This window comes from Pristis pectinata, chromosome 43, assembly GCF_009764475.1.
Source record: "Pristis pectinata isolate sPriPec2 chromosome 43, sPriPec2.1.pri, whole genome shotgun sequence".
NCBI classification, from domain to species: Eukaryota; Metazoa; Chordata; class Chondrichthyes; order Rhinopristiformes; family Pristidae; genus Pristis; species Pristis pectinata.
This window is the reverse complement of record NC_067446.1, coordinates 1,039,860-1,060,384: the sequence shown is the minus strand read 5'-3', so window position 1 is coordinate 1,060,384 and position 20,525 is coordinate 1,039,860. Positions and strand designations below refer to the sequence as shown.

The 20,525-nt window shown below is 50.6% G+C and overlaps 1 protein-coding gene across 1 annotated transcript in view; it reads left to right on the top strand.

The window, feature by feature from the left end:
- LOC127566582 (structural maintenance of chromosomes protein 1A-like) overlaps positions 1-20,525 on the top strand; it is a 55,766-nt gene that overhangs the window by 15,992 nt on the left and 19,249 nt on the right. Inside the window, 11 exon segments of the mRNA XM_052009035.1 lie at positions 2,879-3,019; positions 4,562-4,644; positions 5,592-5,799; positions 9,266-9,451; positions 9,817-9,996; positions 11,515-11,661; positions 14,543-14,680; positions 15,185-15,301; positions 16,555-16,661; positions 19,372-19,513; positions 19,956-20,101. Of these exon segments, the coding sequence (XP_051864995.1) occupies positions 2,879-3,019; positions 4,562-4,644; positions 5,592-5,799; positions 9,266-9,451; positions 9,817-9,996; positions 11,515-11,661; positions 14,543-14,680; positions 15,185-15,301; positions 16,555-16,661; positions 19,372-19,513; positions 19,956-20,101 (1,595 nt within the window).

Sequence of the window (20,525 nt, the reverse complement as noted above, 5' to 3'; positions counted from 1 at the left end):
CTGTGCGCGTTCACCCTATCTCTGCCCATCATGATTTTATACACCTCTATAAGATCACCCCTCATTCTCCTATGCTCCGGTGAATAAAGTCCCAACCTGCTTAACCTCTTTCCATAGCTCAGTTCCTCAAGTCCCAGCAGCATCCTCATAAATCTCCTCTGCACTCTTTCCAGTTCAGTGGCATATTTCCTATAGCAGGGTGACCAAAACCGAACACACTATTCCAATTGCAGCAACTGCAACATAACGTCCCAGCTTCTATACTCAGTGCCCTGACTGATGAGGGCCAACCTGCCAAAAGCCGCCTTCATAAACCCTGGGAGGGGGAAAGAGGCTGTAGGGGCACGTGTTGCCTTTTAACTGGTGGTGGAGTCATTCAAAGCAGAGGCTCACCCTTCTGTCGCATCCCTCAGGATGTCCCAAAGCAGTAACTAATTTTCAATCTACAAAGAGCAGTGGGGTAAATAATGGCCAGGACTGGGGACTCTTGAGCTGTACCCTTTCCGGGGCTGATCTGATCTTTTTTCACTTTAGAGCAATGACAGAAACTGATCATGCTGCTCCGGATAGGTCCTATCTGAAGCTCTGCAGCTCCAACAACCCAAGTTAAATCCTGCCCTCCAGGAGTGGAGACTGGGAGTAGGAGCAGGTGTTGTGAAACAGATTTGAGGTTTCGAAGGACAAGGACTCTGAACACAGTCTTAGCGATAAATGATTTATTTACAAAGACAAACGCGGGGAAAAGGTAAAGGGGGGAGCACACACACACACCGGTGATAGCGAGCATGGGAAAATCGCAACAAGGGTAAGATGCACACACAATGAACTGGGTACGGACAATCAAGGAAAAGCAATACGATACCCGCCACCCCTTGACTCAGTGCAGGCACGGCTCTGTGCTACCTGGAATACCAACTAGCACGCTCCTAACCCTATTGAAGTGCACACCTTACCAACGATCTCTCCAGTGCTGTTCCACGATTCCTTGGAGCAATCAAAGAGAACGAACCGGGCACATGTGGCACTCTTTATAGTGCTGGGGGGTCCAGCCCAGGTAGTTCAAAAAGGCCAATGGCCTGGCACTAGCAGGGGCTAATCGATCACAAAGGCCAATGGCCCGAGACCAGGTACAAAGGTGCTTAAAGGGACCAGTGGTCAGGTGTGCACTGATGGGTGGGGTGGAGCCAAACCTTGATTGACAGTGGTGTGTCTTTTGACCAGGTAATGGGCAGTGCTGTTACCTGACGGCCACGACCCTCCACAATACAGCAGGCCACCTGCCTCCTGTAGCTTGCGCTCCAGCATTCGATGTTTAGCATGGCTGATCTACCCCAGGCCTCATCTCACTTGTGCCAGTTCCCCATAGCCCTCAATTCCCTGAGCTTTCAAAAATCTACTTAACTGTCCAGCCTCCGCACCCTCCGGGGGAAAGAATTCCAGAGGTTCACCACCTTCTGCGAGAAGTCCCCGTCCACCTCCATTTTAAATAACCGCCCACTAACCTTGTAACTCTGTCCCCTTGTTTGAGTTTCTCCCCACTGGTGGAAGCATCTCGACAATCTGTCGTGCCCCGTCAGCATCTTGTATGCTTCCATAAGATCACGCCTCATTCTTGTAAAGTTTGTGCGTTTTCCCTGTGACTGTGGGTTTCTCCCAGGTGTCCTGGTTTCCTCCCACATCCAGAAGGCGTGCTGTCGGTAGGTTAAATGGCCACTGTAAATTGCCCTTAGTCTGTCAGTGAGTGGTAGAAGCTGAGGAAGGGTGGGTGGGAATAAAGCAGAATTATTGTAAACTGGTGCCTGATGGTCAGTGTGGATGAGGTGGGCTGAAGGGCCTGTTTCCATGCTGTATGACTGTAAAAGCTTGGGACGTGGAAAACATCCCTTCCTGCCCCTTGTGACCCTTTGAGTGCAAGAGTTGGGATGTCACGTTACGGTGGTAGGTGTTGGTGAGACCGCACCTGGAATATTGTGTGTAGTTCTGGCAGCCGGACTATAGGAAGATGTGATTAGAGAAGGTGCAGAAAAAATTCACAAGGAGGTTGCTGAGGGCTTGAGTTATGAGGGGAGACTGGATAGGCTGGAACTGTCTTCCCTGGAGCAAAGGAAACTTATGGAGGTTTATCTATCATGAGGAGCATGGATAAGGTGGATGGTCACAGTCTTTTCCCCATAGTAGGGGAGTCCAAAACTAGAGCACAGGTTTAAAGTGAGAAGGGAAAGATTTAAAAGGGATCTGAGGGGCAAGTTTTTCCACACAGGGCGGTGGGTATGTGGAACGAGCTGCCAGAGGAAGTGCAAGAGGCGTGTACAATTGCAATGTTTAAAAGGCATTTGGACAGGTAAGTGGCTAGGAAAAATTTGGAGGGATACGGGCCAAACGTGGGCAAATAGGACTGGCTCAGGAAGACACCTTGGTCAGCATGGATGAGTTGGGCTGAAGGGCCTGTTTTGGTGCTGTATAACTCGATTTAATGGGCAGGATTCCTGCTCTTCAGCATTAGCCAAACATTTGAACTGTAGCTACATTTGCTTCCTCAGTATAACAGCAAAGTGGGGGTTAAAGCCACGCCCCTATTCCAAGCTGTCGTGGTCTAGGTCGTATCAAGTAGCGGTGTACTGAGGTGGTCAGACCGTAATTGGTTCTGTTTCAAGAAGTGGGTACCTGCAAGTTGCTGACTGCTTCCCAGGTGAAAAGAGTTGAATTTATTGTCATGTGCACTTTCTTTTGCCTGCCGACTTATTTTAAAGATCTGTGGTTGCAAACGTTTGTCAGTCTTTCCTGAGTGCCGTTTGGGAGTGTCGATCTGCCTCTTTGACACTTTTTCTTTCCTCCCCCTCCCCTCCCCTCCCCATCATCCCCACCCGGATTGCTATAGGTGAAGAAGTACCATCGGCTGAAGGAAGAAGCCAGCAAGCGGGCAGCCACCCTGGCTCAAGAGCTGGAGAAATTCAACCGAGATCAGAAGGCCGATCAGGATCGCCTGGACTTGGAGGAGAGGAAGAAAGTGGAAACGGAGGTTGGTTCTGAACTCGGTGCTAAGGAAGCCGAGGACCCTGAGTCCCTCTCTGCGTGTTCGTGGCTGTGCCTTGAGTTGTGTGAAGTAGGATTCCTGAGCTCATCTGGCATGATTGATCATTCCTATTAATGTTGCTTTAGCTGACCACCTGGAAAGAGGCATCTTGTTCCTTGTGTCCCTTATTAGAGTTGCAGATCAATACAGCACGGATACAGGCCCATCGAGTCCATGCCCACCCATGCACCAGTTGCACAGATTGGAAACAGGACATTTGGCCCAACTTGTCCACACCAAGCGATGACCACCCTTCTGTGTTAACGTGGTCCATAGCCTTCTCTGCCTCAGCAGTTCAAGTGCTCAACTAGACACTTCTTAAATGCTCTCAGCAACTCGGCTTCAACCACTCTCTCAAGCAGTCCATTCTCTGAGCAAAGAAGGTCCCCCTCATGTCCCCTCTAAATCTCTTACACCTTGCCCTAACCAAAGTGTCATATGCGCAAGCACATACGTGAATACAAAGGTGTAAAGGAAAACGTACTTGCAGCAGCATCAGAGACGCATCAATAGCTCTGTGCCGCCTGGGACTGCCTTCCACATTATCAGTGTCAATCTCTGTGACATCCACATACTTGCTGATTATGCTTCTCGCATCACGTTCCCTTTGGCCCATCGCATCTATGCTATCTCCCAGATGGGATAAAGGGGGAGGGGTTCGGTGAGAAGCAAACAAGCTGAGCCAGTATCACGGGTGGACTGCTCCTGCAGAAGGAGAAACCAAGTTATCTGAAGCTGTAAGATTTGATATCGAGTCTATTTTTTCCTCTGGGAGTGGAGGATGTGCCCAACCTGACCTGCCAGGCATGCCTTCCTGCTCCGCATTTTGCAACTCCCAATTTCTCTTGTCTATGTTCTCACTCTCTAACTGCTCCCATTCACTCCTGGTTGGCAAATTCTCATCTCGTCTCTCTATTCCGTGCCCTCTAATTATTTTTCCCGTGCGTCAGGGAGATTGGGTCCTTTCTATTTACCCTATCAACACTTCATAATTTTCAATTAAATTTCCCGTCTGCTTCCTCTACTCCAAAATCAATCCCAGACAAACCACAGCCTAGTTCTGGCAACATTTAGTAACATGGCGCCGGAAGCAGGGTGACACTTGTGGGCTGTCCCCAGAATACTACGCAGAAAGATGCATTCCACTGTGTTTCTCGATGTACATGTGACTAATAAAGATATCTCATCTCATCTCATCTCTCTGCACCCTCTCCAGTGCAATTGTGTCCTTCTTGTAAGAGCAGTGATCTGAGTGATGCAGGGTAACGTTGCTGAGGCCTCTCCAGTGTTTTACACAGTGCAACCATGACCTCTTGCCTTCTGTGCTGCAGCAATAAACTAAAGTTCCCACGTACTTTCCAACTACCTGCAGCGACTTCACACCCCCATGACCCAAGGAGTCCTTGTTCCCCTGCGCTTCTTGGTTTGGCTTTCCCAGGATCTTCTTTCTTTTGGAGAAATGTAACTGTAACCTCTCGATCTCTGCAGTCAAAAATAAAACAGAAGCTCAGAGAAATTGAGGAGAATCAGAAGAGGATCGACAAGCTGGAAGATTACATCAACACCAGCAAGTGAGTACAACTTATTTTCACATCCAGCGTTTTTAGAGGCCTGTGCCCCTCCCAGCTTGTCCTTCCTGTCTTGCTCTCTGCACCCTGCTCTCATGCCTCCTTGTCTGCCCCTCACTCTCTCCCTGTGCCCCATCCTGTCTGTGTGCATCTGCCTTTACCCACCCTCCCCCCAACCCTCGTCTCCCCCCTCCCGCTTTCTGCGCCCCACTTTGTGTGTATGTCTGCCCTCACCGCCCCCCCCAACCCTTATCCCCTTTCCCCTTTCCCATCCCTGCACTCTCTGTGTGCATCTGTCCTTGCACCTCCCCCCGCCACCGTCCTCCCAACTCTTGTCTCCCCTCCACCCTCTTCACCTCACTCTCTGTCCGTGTGTATCTGCCCTCACCGTCCCCTCCACCCCTTCTTCTCTTTCTGGTCCCTGCATCTCAGCCCCACTGTGTGTGTAATCCCTCGCACCCCCCCCCCAATCCTTGCCTCCCTCTCTCCTGCTCCCTGCACCCCACTCTGTTTGCATGTCTGCCCTCACCTCAAACCCTTGTCTCTCCTTTGCCACTCCCTGAGCCCCACTCTCTGTCTGTCTGCATCTGCCCTCAACCCTTCTCTTCTCCTCTCACATTCCCTCTGCCCTGCTCCATGCACCCCACTCTCTGTCTGTGTACGTCTGTTCCCCCCTCACCACCCCCCCCCACCACTTCCCCTCAAGCTTTATCTCCTCCTGTTCCGGTCCCTGCACCCCAACATCTGTGTGCGCCTGCCCTCAACCTGTGCCCCCCCCCCACAACCCTAATCTCCCTCTCTCTCACTCCTTGCTCTCTGCACCCCCTTCTTCTGTACCCCACTCGCTGTTTGTGTGCGTCTGACTGTGTCCTCCTGCTGCCACCCTTGTCTTCCCCCTCTCCTGCGGTGCGGGGACCCCTCCACCGTGCTAAGCCGAGCCTCTCTCCCAGGCAATCGCTGGAGGAGCAGCAGACGCAGGAGACCAAGCTGACCGAGGAAGTGGAGGAGGCCAAGCGCCGCATCGACGAGATTAACATGGAGCTGAACCAGGTGATGGAGCAGTTGGGCGACGCTCGCATTGACCGGCAGGAGAGCAGCCGTCAGCAGCGCAAGGCCGAGATCATGGAGAGCATCAAACGCCTATATCCGGGCTCGGTGGTATGTTACTCAGGGTGGGGGACCGTGGGTGAGAGCGCCCTGTACCTGCCTGAGAAACAATAGGTTCTGTCAAGTCAAGTTACTTTATTGTCATTCCCCCATATGCTCTAAAAACACACGGAGGAATGAAATGTCATTTCCCCCAGACTCTCACAACAGAGGACATACATAGAACAGAGGACATACAATAAACGCAGACAAAAGACATTTTGCAAATACAAATAGTGCAAAAAAACTGTACATACAGAATACAAAATTAGTGCAGGGTTAGTACAAAACCGAGTTGAACTCAGTGTGTTGCACTAAAGGTATAAACATACTATATTCAGCAGCAGCCAAAGTTCTTATGCGCCGTTGTGCAAACCAGGGGTTTTGATGCAGCATTTGTCTGAGACTGTCTGCAGGGTAGTCAGGAGCCTGACAGCCTGGGGGGACAAACTGTTGTACAGTCTAGTAGTTCTGGTGTTCCAGACAGAAGGCAGTTGCTGGGATTTAACATACATAGAACAGTACAGCACAGGAACAGGCCCACAATGTCTGTACTGAACACGTTGCCAAATCAAATGAAATCCCTTCTGCTTTCACATGATCTGTACCCCTCCATTCTCTGCATATTCATGTGTCTGTCTTAACAGCCTCTCAAACATCTCTGTCATTTCTGCTTCCGCCACCCCTTCTGGCAGTGCATTCCAGACACCCACCACACTCTGTAAAACACTTGCCCCGCATATCTCCTTTAAACTTCCACCTCTCTCACAAATTCCTGTCCGCTAGTATTTGACATTTCTTCCCTGGAATATAGACTCTGACCCTATCTATGCCTCTCATAATTTTATAAACTTCTATCAGGTCTCCCCTCAGCCTCTGACTCCAGAGAAAATGACCCAAGTTTGTCCAACCTCTCCTCATATCTCATACCCTCTAATCCAGGCAGCATCCTTGTAAAGCCTTGCAGCCTAATGGTGTGAACATTGAATTCTCCCACTTTAAGTAATCCCCCCTCACCAACCATGCCTCTTCTCTTCATCCCTTTCCTAGCCTTTTTTTTTCTACCTTTTTTTTCTTTTCTCTCCTTACCTTTGCCCCATCCCTTGTGGATCTGCCCATCACCATTTCTTACCTGCATCTACCTATCACCACCCCGTGCCCACCCCGCCTCCCCTCTTCTGTCCACCTCTCACTGCTCTGCTCTTCCCTCCTATATATTGGGCTTCCCCTTTTCCTGAAGAAGGGTCCTGACCTGAAACGTTGACCGCCTGCTTTTCTCCATGGATGCTGCCTGGCCTGCTGAGTTCCTCCAGCATCGTAGTGTTTTTCAGCATCCTTTTAAACCTCTTCTGCGCCCCTTCTGAAGCCTCCACGTCCTTCCATATTCCTTTCGATATAGAAGTAGGCCACTTTGCCCCATTTATTCCATATTGCCTCACCGAGCAGTCCCATTTTCCCACTAAAGTTCCCTATTCTCCCCATGTTCCTGTAAACCCCATCCCAGATTTGATTAGTGACCCACGCACTGGAGGCAATTCACAGCGGTCAATTAACTGACCCTGTTGGGATGTAGGAGGAGACGGGAGCACCCATGGGAATCCCACACAGTCACGGGGTAGAACGAGTAAACTCCACACAGATGACACTGGGGGTCAGGGTCGAACCCGGCTCACTGGAACGGTGAGGCAGTAGCTCCACTAGCTGTGCCATGATGTTGTGAGGAGTTGAACAGGGTGAACGCTGGGAGGCTGCTCCCTCAAGGTGTGAGGGGCTGCAACCAGGGGTTGGGGGGGTGGGGTACCATCTTGTGAGTTTCTTTCAGGAAGCAGGGTTGTGGATTCACAGCACGGAAACGGGCCCTTCAGCCCAACTCGTCCACGCCGACTGAGGTGCATTACCGAGCTAGTCCCATTTGCCTATGTTTGGCCCATATCCCTCTCCTATTCGTGAACCTGTCTAAATCTTTTAAACCTCGTAATTGTACCCACTTCTGGCAGCTCGTTCCACATACGGACCACCCTCTGTGTGGAAAAAGTTGTCCCTCGGGTCCCCTTTGAATCTTTCCCCTCTCACCTTAAACCTGTGCCCTCTAGTTTTAGACTCCCCTATCCTGGGGAAAAGACTGTGACTATCCACCTTATCTGTGCCCCTCATGATTTTATATTCCTCTATAAGGTCAGCCCTCAGCCTCCCTTGCTCTGGGGGAGCAGTTCCAGCCTGTCCAGCCTCCCCTTATAACTTCAGCCCTCCGGTTCCAGCAACATCCTTATGGAACCTTTCTGAACCCTCTCCAGCTTAATCACATCCTTCCTGTAGCGTGTTAGCAAGAACTGCGCACAGTGTTCCAGGTGCAGTCTCACTGACATCTTGTACAGCTTGTTAATCTTAACACAGCACAGGTGACCTCCCCCCCCGCCACGTTACCGTGACACAGTACGGGTGACCCCCGTGCCACGGGAGGGAGGGTTGCGTTCTTGTACAACGGTCCGTACTGCGATATTCCCTCTTGCGAAGTCGCGTCATCTGTGCGTGCGTCAAGAAATGCGAGGTGAAAAGAAAATTAATTTTGTGTTTATTTACTCCCCCCCCCCCACCACCACCACCACATAAATACGGTGAGAGCGAATTTATTCTGTGTCTCAAATTTTATGGGGTTTCTGATCTGTGAGTTGTGTAAGAGCAAATTTCTGTTACCCGAACTGCCATTTCATGGGGGTTGCCTTTATCACGTCCAATCTTGCTCATTGGTTTATTATTGTCACACACAGAGGTACAGTGAAAAGCTTTTGTTCGTGTGTCATCCAGACAGATCATTCCATACACAAGTACATCGAGTTAGTACAAAAGGAAAAAGGGATGCAGAATATAGTGTTACAGCTGCAGAGAGAGTGCAGTGCAGGTAGACAAAGTGCATGAGCCATCGAGAGATCAAGAGCCTCTTTATAAGAGGTTGATTCAAGAGTCTGATAACAATGGGTTAGAAGCTGTACTCGAGTCTGGTGGCATCTGCTCTCAATCTTTTGTATCTTCTGCCCGATGGGAGAGGGGAGGAGAATGTCCGGGGTGGGAGGGGTCCTGGATTATGCTGGCCATTTTCCCAAAGCAGTGGGGAGTGCAGACGGAGATGATGGAGGGGAGACTGGTTTTTGTGATGGATTGGGCCGTATTCACAACTCTCAGCAGTTTCTAACGTAAAGCAGGCTCAAAGGGCTGAGAAGCTATTCTCCTAGGCTGGAGAGTTTAGACCAAGGGGCACGTATCTGCGTGTGGGATTGGCCATTTTGGGCTGAGATCAGGAGGTATTTCTCCTCTGAGGGTTGCGAATCGCTGGTGTTCACTTTCCCTGTGAGCCATAGAGGCTGGGTCACTGCCAACATGGCTGGGATGGATAGGTAGCTGAGGGAGGGGATCAACCACGTTGGGTTTGGACTGCAGTCCCGGGACTGCTGTTGAACTCTCCGTCTTTGCCTGCACACAGTTCGGCCGGCTGATCGACCTGTGCCAGCCCACACAGAAGAAATACCAGATCGCCGTCACCAAGGTGCTGGGGAAGAACATGGACGCCATCATCGTGGACACTGAGAAGACCGGCAGGGACTGCATCCAGTACATCAAGGAGCAGCGTGGGGAACCGGAGACCTTCCTGCCCCTCGATTACCTGGAGGTGAGCAAAATGGGAGGGGGTAGTCCAACCTTTACTCAAGGACCAAGTGACAGTACTGGTGGGGATGGGTCTGTCACTGTATAACACCGGGGTACACTACTGGTGAGATGAGTCTGTTGCTGTATAACATCGGGGTACGGTACCGGTGGGGACACGTCTGTCACTGTATAACACCGGGGTACACTACTGGTGGAGATGAGTCTGTTGCTGTATAACATCGGGGTACGGTACCGGTGGGGACGGGTCTGTCGCTGTATAACCCTGAGGTATGGGTCTGTTGATATATCATCTACCTCTCTCTGGTGCAGTTTTATTTGCCTGTGGCAGCCTGCTTGTTTGATGTAGTGACGGTCTTGTGCTCTCAGGTCAAGCCCACTGACGAGAAGCTTCGAGAGCTGAGGGGTGCCAAGCTGGTGATCGACGTCATCCGCTACGAGCCACCGCACATCAAGAAGGCACTGCAGTACGCCTGCGGGAACGCACTGGTGTGCGACAACGTGGAGGACGCCAGACGGATTGCCTTTGGAGGCCCACAGAGACACAAGGTGTGCTCGGGTGTTAGTGGTGGTGGGGAAAGGGTGACTCCTTGACCTTTCATCCACGTGTTTTCCCCCTCTGTACTTTTGCTCGGTGCTCACAGACCGAGCCTTGCTCCTGATTATGAAGCACAACACAACACAAAGCAGGAGCAGAATTGGGTCACCTGCCCCGCCGTTTAGTATGATCATGGCTCTACCCCTATGCCCCTCAGGATCTTATATAATGCTATCAGGTCACCCCTCAATCTCCTACATTCCAGGGAACGTAGTCTACGCAACCTCTCCTTGTAACTCCGGCCCCCCAAGTCCGGGCAACATCCTGGTAAATCTTTTCTGCACTCTTTCCAAGTTTAACTCTACCCCAGGCCTCATCTCCTCTTCTGTGCCAGTTCTACCTTGCACCTCGCCCCTGAACTTTCACTTTAAATAAATCCAGTAGTCCAGCCTTCACAGCTCTCTGGCTTGGATAATTCCAGAGATTCTGTGAGAAGAAATTTCTATGCGCCCTGGCCATTCCCTTTCCTCTCCCAGAAGACTCTTGACCTCACAATCTACCTCGTTATGACCTTGCACCTTATTGTCTGCCTGCACTGCACCCTCTCTGTAACTGTAACACCTTATTCTGCATTCTGTATCGTTTTCCCTTGTACTACCTCGATGCACTGTGTAATGAATTGATCTGTGTGAATGGTATGCAAGACAAGTTTTTTCCTCTATACCTCGGTATATGTGACAAAACCAATTTACCAATACAGGAGTTTGAAAGTCTGGATGACCAGACTTAGAACACCTTCTTCCCCACTGCTATCAGACTCCTGAACCAACCACCTCTTTCGCATCCCCTTCCCAGTGGTGCTGCCACGTTCTCAGACTCTCAACTCTACTTCCCTCGATTATTCCGTTATTGTCACTTCAGTGTTTCATTTGCACTGCTTCCGTTTGGACTACAATTTTTGTGCCGTTCTGCTGTTGTATTTATTATTATCACGAATGCTGTTTGCTCTGTGAACGAGGACTTTCATTGCATCCTGTTGTATATGACAATAAACTAACTGAATGATCAGCCCCTTATCTTGAAACTATGTCCCCTGGTTTGAGACTTCCACTAGTGAAAACATCTTGACATTTATCTTTTCATGTCCTCCGAGGATCTTGTACGTTTCAGTAAGAGCACCCTTCGTTCCTCTAAAATTCCTCTGGTGCTTTCCCCTGCTCCACCCTATCTCTGCACCTCCTTCCTCGCTGCAAAGCCTCCAATTCTGTCTTCTGTCCTGATTTCACGATAAAACACTGAGATACAGTACCAATGAGGGTGGTTACTCCTCCGCTGGTACCTATGTCAGCAGCTGCCTGGACCCTGAGCTCCCATTCCTCCCTAAATCCCTGCCCTCTCTTCTACGCCATGTCCTTATATCCTCCTCTCTGACCAGGCCCTCGATCACCCGTCCTGACGATGGCTTCCTCAGCCCACGTCTTCAGTCAGTATTAACGCTCTCATTCCATCTACCTCCCCGACCCCTGCAGACTGTAGCTCTGGATGGGACCCTCTTCCAGAAGTCAGGGGTGATTTCGGGAGGAGCGAGCGACCTCAAAGCGAAAGCCCGGCGCTGGGACGAGAAAGCAGTCGAGAAACTGAAGAGCAAGAAGGAGAAGCTGACGGAGGAGCTGAAGGTAAGAGAAGGAAGTGGCGTGCTACAGTTCTACCCCAAGGGGAGTCTCTTTTTCCTCGGTGTGGGCTGCCCAGAACTAATCAGGATTTGGGAGCTGCTGCACAAGTGCCAGGCAATGACGACATCCAACAACAGACAATCCAGTGATCACCTCCTGACCCTCAGTGGCATCACCATCACTGAATCCCCCATGATCACTATCCTGGAGGGTACAGTGGACCAGAAATCCAACTGGAATGGCCACATAAACAAGGTGGCTCCAAGGGGAGGTCAGAGGCTCGGAATCCTGCGGTGAGTGGCTCACCTCCTAACTCCCCAAAGCCTGTCCACCATCTACAAGTCATAGTCACACAGCATGGAAGTAGGCCATTTGGCACAGCTTGTCCATGCCGACTGTTGCCCAGCGAGCTTGTCCCAACAACCTGCGTTTGGCCCATACAGTAGCCCTCTAAACCTCTCCTCTCCATTTACTTATCTAGATGGCTTTTAAACGTTGCTAATGTGCCCGCCTCAACCACTATTTCTGGCAGCTTATTCCAAATACACACCACCCCTTCCGTGAAGAAGCTGCCCCTGATGTCCCTTTTAAATCTCTCGCCTCTGACCTTAAACCTATGCCCTCTTGTTTTTTAAGCTCCCTCATCCTTGGGGAAAAGACCACGTGCTTTCACCCTGTCTATGCCCCTCATGATCTTCTACACCTCTATCAGGTCACCCTCAATCTCCTATGTTCCAGGGAACAAAGTTTACGCAACCTCTTCTTGTAACTCAGGCCCCCCAAGTCCAGGCAATGTCCTGGTAAATCTTTTCTGCACTCTTTCCAAGTTTAATATCAATTTTCCTATAACAGGGTGACCAAAACTGTACACAGTACTCCAAGTGCAGCCTCACCAAAATGGCTGCCTCATTATAGGAAGGATGTGGAAGCTTTAGAGAGGGTGCAGAGGAGACTTACCAGGATGTTGCCTGGATTGGAGAACATGTCTTATGAGGATAGATTGAGCGAGCTCGGGCTTTTCTCTTTGGAGAAGAGGAGGATGAGATGTGACTTGATAGAGGTGTACGAGATGATAAGAGGCATAGATCGAGTGGATAGTCAGAGACCTTTTCCCCAGGGCGACAATGGCTAACACGAGGGGACATAATTTTAAGGTGATTGGAGGAAGGTATAAGGGGGATGTCAGGGGCAAGTTTTTTTTTACACAGAGAGTGGTGGGTGCGTGGAACACACTGCCGGCAGAGGTTGTGGGGGCAGATACATTAGGGATATTTAAGAGATTCTTAGATAGACACATGAATGATAGAGAAATGGGGGGCTATGTGGGAGGGAAGGGTTAGATAGATCTTAGAGCAGGATAAAATGTCTGCATAACATTGTGGGCCGAAGGGCCTGTACTGTGCTGTAGTGTTCTATGTAACATCTTGTATAACTGCAATGTCACTTCCCAACTCCTATACTTGCTGCCCTGACTAATGAAGGCCAGCATGCCAAATGCCTTCTTCACCACACTGTCTACCCATGATGCAGCTTTCATCGAACTATGCTCTTGCACCCCTAGGTCTCTCCATTCCATAATGCTCCCCGGCCCTCCCGTTCACAGTCAGGAGTGTGATGGAACACTCTCCACTTGCCTGGATGAATGCAGCCTCATCAAAACTCAAGAAGTTCAACACCAGCCAGGACATAGCATCCCATTTGATAGGCACCTGATCCACAAACCGTCCTATCACTCCGTGTCTTGTGGGCAGCACAGTAGCATGGCTAGCTGAGCTGCTGCCTCACTGTGCCCGGGACCCAGGTTCCATCCTGGTCACCGGTGCCGTCCGTGTGCAGTTTGCACGTTCTCCCTGTGACTGGGTCGGTTTCCCCTCGGCGCTCCCACGTCCTGAAGATGTGCGGGTCGGTCGGTGGCTTAATTGGCACTACAAATTTCCCCTGCTAAGTAGAATCTGTGATGGGGGAGCTAGGTGAGAATGTAGGGTGAATGAAAAATGTCAATTTGGTGCAAGTGGGTAGTTGATAGTCAGTGCGGGCTTGGTGAGCTGAAGAACCTGTTTCCATGCTGTACGATCAATGCCCTACATAACTGAAGCAAAACTTCCCTCCTTCAATAACAATCCATTAGCTTTCCTCATTGCCAGTTACTGGGGAGGCACAATCTTGCGATAAGGAGGTGGTGGTTTAGAACTGAAGGGAGCAGAAAGTTCTTCGCTAATGGGCATTGTGAATCTTTAGACCTCTCTCTCCTAGGGGGTGGGTGGGGGGGAGGTGGGCAGTGTGTTCAGTCTCTGAGGATATTCAAGACTCGGGTTACGAGATCAAAAGATGCGAATACATCGCAGATGGCATCGAGGACATTCCCCAGGGCTGCGAGGAGTTCAAGCAGGGGTTGTTTCCTTTGGAACATGGTAGAGGGGAGACGTCATTGAGGTAGCCACTGCCTTACAGCATTGGAGACCTGAGTTCTAACCTGACCCTGGGTTCTGTCTCTGTCTCTGTGTCTCTGTGTGTAGTTTGCACGTTCTCCCTGTGACCAAGTGGGTTTCCCCCGGCTGCTCCGGTTTCCTCCCACATCTCAATGATGTGTGGGTTGGCAGGTTAATTGGCTGCTGTAACTTTTCCCCTAGTGTATGGTGAGTGGTAGAAACCAGGGGGAGTTAATGGGGATGTGGGAGAATTTTCCACCATCGCAGGCTGAGGAGGGAAAGTGGAGCTGAGGTCGAGAATCGGCTGTGATTGTGGCCAAGGACAAATGTGGCTCGAGGGCTGATCTCCCTCCCCCACCTCTCCCCTCGGGCGGAGCCATCCTGGGTTGGTGGCGGTGCAGCTTCCAGCCGTTCGATGCGCTGCTCTGATCTGTGCGCGTTGTTTCCCCTGACAGGAGCAAATGAAGATCAAGCGGAAGGAGGCTGAGCTGCGGCAAGTGCAGTCACAGGCTCACGGGCTGCAGATGCGCCTCAAGTATTCTCAGAGCGATCTGGACCAGACCAAGACACGGCACCTCGCCCTCAACATGCAGGTCATTATAGCAGGGAGCAGCTGAAGTGCCTGCATTCTCGAGCACTCTGTCCCTTGCTCTTTTGATACTCCTTTCTCCTTCTACACACTCTGTTCAAGACTCACTCGCAGACTTGCTCTGCAGTCTCTGATTTGTGACTCCCACATTCTGTGCTCTATACCATTCGACTGCTCATTCCTGTCCCCTTTAACTCGCCCATGCTTGTTTGCTCTCTCATTTTCCCCCTATTGCTTGCTCACTTTTCAGGTGTGCTCTCTCCCTCCCTCCCTCCCCTCTGCCTGCCTGCCTCCCTCCCTCCCCTCTGCCTGCCTGCCTCCTCCCTCCCCTCTGCCTGCCTGCCTCCCTCCCCTCTGCCTCCCTCCCTCCCCTCCCATCCCTCTGCCTCCCTCCCTCCCCTCCCCCTGCCTGCCTCCCTCCCTCCCCTCCCCCTGCCTCCCTCCCCTCCCCTCTGCCAGCCTCCCTCCCTCACTTTGGCTCACTCTTGCTCTTGTTTCCGAGCTGCAGGAGAAGTCCAAGCTAGAGAGCGAGCTGGCCAACTTTGGACCAAAGATCAACGACATCAAACGTACCATCCAGGCTCGGGACCGAGAGATGAAGGAGCTGAAGGAGAAGATGAACCAGGTGAGGAAGCTCTGCTTCACACAATAATTTTCTGGTACTGATCCCAAGGAAGCAACACTCACCCACCAGCACGCCATTCCATCACCACTTCCAATAGTAATGGTGAAATCGAGGAATCAAAGTCGAGTTTACTGTCATCTACACAAGTCCATGTGTGCACAGGTGCAATGAAAAACTTGCAGCACCATCGCAGGCACAGAGCATCAGATGCACAACATTCACAAAAAAACATAAACTAGACACTTTTGCAAGGAAGAACACAAATAGAACAAAAAAAAATCCATTGTAGTGCAAAGTGGTCCCAGTGTTGCTGTACTGAGCGAGTGATTAGGGTTGTGCCAGTTGGTTCAAGAACCGAATGGTCGAAGGGAAGTCGCTGTTCCTGAACCTGGCGGTGTGGGACTTCAGGCTTCTGTACTTCCTGCCCGATGGGAACTGCGAGAAGATGTAATGGCCCAGGTGTGAGGATCTTTGATGATGGATGTTGCCTTCCTGAGGCAGTGCCTCCTGTAGATACTCCCGATGGTGGGGAGGGATGTGCCCGTGATGTATTGGGCTGAGTCCACGGCTTTCTGCTGCTTCTTGTGGTCCTGCGCATTCGAATTGCTGTACCAGACTGTGAGGCAACCAGTCAAGATACTTTCAACGGTACATCTGTAGAAGTACATCTGTTATGTGTTGGGGATGGATCGAGACTTGCTCCTTCCAGTTCTCACTAAGGTCTAACCAACCCTAGGGAAAAGGAGTGGTTATGTGGTACTTAGTTCAGGACCCTGGTTCGATCCTGACCTCTGGCGCTGTCCATGTGTGGAGTCTGGATGTTTTCCCTGTGACTGTGTGAGCTTCCCCCAGATGCTCCGGTTTCCTCCCACATCCCAAAGAACAGCTGGTGGTTAATTGGCTGCTGTAACTTGTCCCCAGTCTGGAGAGAGAATCAAAGGGGAGTTGATGGATACGTGAGGGTGAGAATTAAGCTGCAGGGGTCCAGGGTATGGGATGATGGTATTACTCTGCTGGGTGCTGGCACAGAACTGACAGGCTGAATGTGTTGTTATAAACAGTAAATAAAGAGACATGGAGGTCATCACTGAGCAGAATCTCTAACTGACTAAACACCAAAATGGCAGTGCTCTCATAGGTCAAGTTAGGTCCTGGGCGTCCAATCTCAAGCAGTTTGCCCTGACCCTCTAACAGGATTAGAGAAGCCCCAGCCTTGAGGAGGAGTGTTTAACTGGAAGCTTGTCATTGCCCAGGTGGAGGACGAGGTGTTTGAGGAGTTCTGTCGCGAGATCGGGGTGAGGAACATCAGAGAGTTTGAAGAAGAGAAGGTGAAGAGGCAGAATGAGATAGCGAAGAAAAGGTTTGTAGATTGTGTGCTTGTTTGGGCTCTCTGTGAATGTCTGCTTCCACGCTCATAGAACATAGAATAATATGGACCCTTCAGCCCACAATGTTGTGCTGACCTATTTAAACCTACCCCACGTTTAATCTAACCCTTCCCTCCTACACAGCCCATAACCCTCCCTTTTTCTTATATCTATGTGCCTATCCAAGAATCTTTTAAATGTCCCTGTTGTATCAGTTCTACCATCACCCCCGGCAGTGCATTCCAGGCACCCACCACTCTCTGTAAAGAAGAAAACCTACCTCTGACATCTCCTCTACAGTTTCCTCCACGGATGTCCTCTGGTATTGGCCATTCCCACCCTAGCAAAAAGGTGCTGGCTATGCCCCTCATAATCTTATACACCTCCATCAAGTCACCTCTCATCCTCCATCGCTCCAAAGAGAAAAGCCCTAGCTCACTCAACCTATCCTCATAAGACGTGCTCTCCAATCCAGGCAGCATCCTGGTAAATCTCCTCTGCACCCTCTCTAAAGCTTCCACATCCTTCTTAGAATGAGGTGACCAAAACAGAATACAATACTCCAAATACTTTCTAACCAGAGTTCTGTAGAGCTGCAACATCACCTCGCGGCTCTTGAACTCAATACCCCAACTAATGAAGCCTAGCACACCACACGCCGCCTTAACAACCCTATCAACTTGTGTGGCAACTTTGAGGGATCTATGGACTTGGACCCCAAGATCCCTCTGTTCCTCCACACTGCTAAGAATCCTGTCATTAACCTTGAACTTCACCTTCAAGTTCATTCTTTCAAAGTGTATCACTGCACACTTTTCTGGATTGAACTCCATCTGCCACTTCTCTGCCCAACACTGCATCCTGTCTATATCCCATTGTAACCTAAGACCTCCTTCTACACTATCCACAACACCTCCAACCTTTGTGTCATCTGCAAACTTACTAACGCACCCCTCCACTTCCTCATCCAAGTCATTTATAAAAGTCACAAAGAGCAGGGGTCCCAGGACAGATCCCTGCGGAACACCACTAGTCACCAACCTCCAGGCAGAATACTCTCCATCTACTACTGCCTTCTGTGGGCGTCAATTCTGAATCCACGCAGCCAAGTCTCCATGGATCCCAGGCCTCATGACTTTCTGGATGAGCCTTCCATGGGGAACCTTGTCAAATGCCTTATTAAAATCCATATACACCACATCCACCGCTCTACCTTCATCAACTTGTTTAGTCACCTGCTCGAAAAACTCAATTAGGCTCATGAGGCACGAACTGCCCCTCACAAAGCCATGCTGACTATCCCTAATAAGTCTATGCTTCTCCAAATGCTTGTAAATCCTGTCCCTAAGAATCCTCTCCAATAGCTTGCCCACCACTGACGTAAGACTCACTGGTCTATGATTCCCAGGATTATCCCTATTACTTTTCTTGAACAAGGGAACAACATTTGCCATCCTCCAATCCTCTGGTACCACTCCTGTGGCCAGAGAGGATGCAAAGGTCATCGTCAATGCCCCAGCAATCTCTCCCCTCGCTTCCCATAGTAACCTGGGGTATATCCCATCTGGTCCTGGGGACTTAACTATCCTAATGCTTTTAAGAAGCTCCAACACGACCTCTTTCTTAACCTCAACGTGCTCCAGCACATTAGCCTGTTCTACACTGACCTCACATTTGTCAAGGTCCCTCTCCCTGGTGAACACTGAGGCAAAGTATTCATTCAGGGCCTCCCCTACCACCTCTGTCTCCAGGCATGTTTCCCCCTTTATCCCCGAGCAGTCCTACCCTCACCCTAGTCATCCTCCTGTTCTTCACACAAGTGTAGAATGCCTTGGGGTTTTCCTTAATTCTACTCACCAAGGACCTCTCATGTCCCCTTCTAACTGTCCCAAGTCCCTTCTTAAGCTCCTTCCTGGCCACCTTATAATTCTCAACAGCCCTGCCTGATTTTTGCTTCCTAAACCTTAAGTACGCTTCCCTCTTCCTCTTGACTAAATGTTTCACCTCTCTCATCGACCATGGTCCCTTCACCCTACCATCCTTTCTCTGTGTCAGTGGGACAAACCTATCCAGAACCCCATGCTAGTGGTCCCTGAACAACCTCCACATTTCCGTTGTGCATTTCCCTGAGAGTTCATCCAACTCCAGTTCCCTAACGCAGTCTGTCAGGAGCTGCAGCCAAATGCATCTCTCACAGGTGCAGTCGTCAGGGACACTAGAGGTCTCCCTGACTTCCTACATTGTACAAGCGGAGCACACCACTGCCCTGACAGCCATTCCCACTGCTTTGACTTTGCAATAAGGCACCTCACCTTAGCCTCTGCTCACTGAAGCCTCCTGAACCAAAGCTGAATCAAGGATAACAACAAAATAAAATAAAACCTTACCTGTACTCAACTGTGCCTCCACACCGAAGCCTTTCTTCCTAAAGATCTGCTCTCAATCCCAACACCTGGGCCACTTACTCTGCCTCCACCTCTTGAGCCAAAGCCTCAGCTCTCCACTCTAACACTGACCCACTCACACAATGACTGATCCAAACAAAAACTCTCTGCCCCCTTGCCTCCTCTCCTCCACCTCTCCTCCTCCCTCTCCCCTATCTTCTCCCCTGGAAGCAGTTTGAGTAACCCCAATGTGAGGGCTTGCAGTCGATCCTGCGTTAAGTATGTGTGCTTGATTCACATTCAAGCCTCTGTCCTGCAGGCTGGAGTTTGAGAACCAGAAGACAAGGCTGGGCATCCAGCTGGACTACGAGCGACAGCAACTTAAAGAGGATCAGGACAAGGTGCACATGTGGGAACAGACTGTGAAGAAGGATGAGAACGAGATCGAAAAGCTGAAAAAGGTACAGCTTGTTGTTTAAGTGTGCCGCAATGATGCTCTAGAACTTAATATAGAGAGTTAAAGTTTGCTGTTTTGAAGTTTGTGACAGGACAGTACTGAGGGAGCTTTAGTCTGTGTCTAACCTGTGCCCTGGGAGTGTATGACGGGACAGTGTAGAGGGAGCTTCGCTCTGTCTGGCCCCGGGAGTGTGTGATGGGACGGTGTAGAGGGAGCTTCACCCTGTGTCTAACCCTGGGTGTGATGGGACGGTGTAGAGGGAGTTTCCTTTATCTAACCCATGCTGTTCCTGCCCTGATACTCTGTGAAGGAGTACTGTTTCATGCTGTTGCATGCATGCCTGGTACTGCTCGGACCCTGAAGGGGGAGCGGGGTGTGTGTCTGTCTGCACCTGCTGATGAAGGAGCAGTGTTCAGGTCTTCAGAGCCCTTCTCTCTCCTTCCCAGGAAGAGCACAGGCACATGAAGATCATCGACGAGACCATGGCCCAACTGCAGGACCTGAAGAACCAGCACCTCACCAAGAAGTCGGAGGTCAGCGACAAGAACCACGAAATGGACGACATTCGCAAGAAGCTCGGAGGAGCCAACAAGTGAGTGCGGGGAGGGGCAAGGGTGTGGTAGAGTGGGAGGGACGCATCCGGTGTCAGCTTATCTGTGGGGTGTTTGGGAAAGGAGGGAAGGCTGTGGAGGTCCCAGTTAACCTGGCTAATGGGGGCAATTATCCATTCCGGGGGACAGGTTAATGGGGGCATTTAACCATTCTGTGGCTGGGCTGATGGGGGGCAGTTAACTCTATTCTGGGGAACTGGGCTACAGGGGACAGTTAACTCCATTCTGGGGGACTGGGCTACAGGGGGCAGTTAACTCCATTCTGGGGGACTGGGCTACAGGGGGCAGTTAACTCTATTCCTGGCTCTGGCTGACAAGGGCTTCCCCGGAAGGCCTATCTAGAAAACGAGATTGTTTCAGAATAAGGGACTGTCTCTTTAAAGAGGGTGGTGAATCCTTGAAACT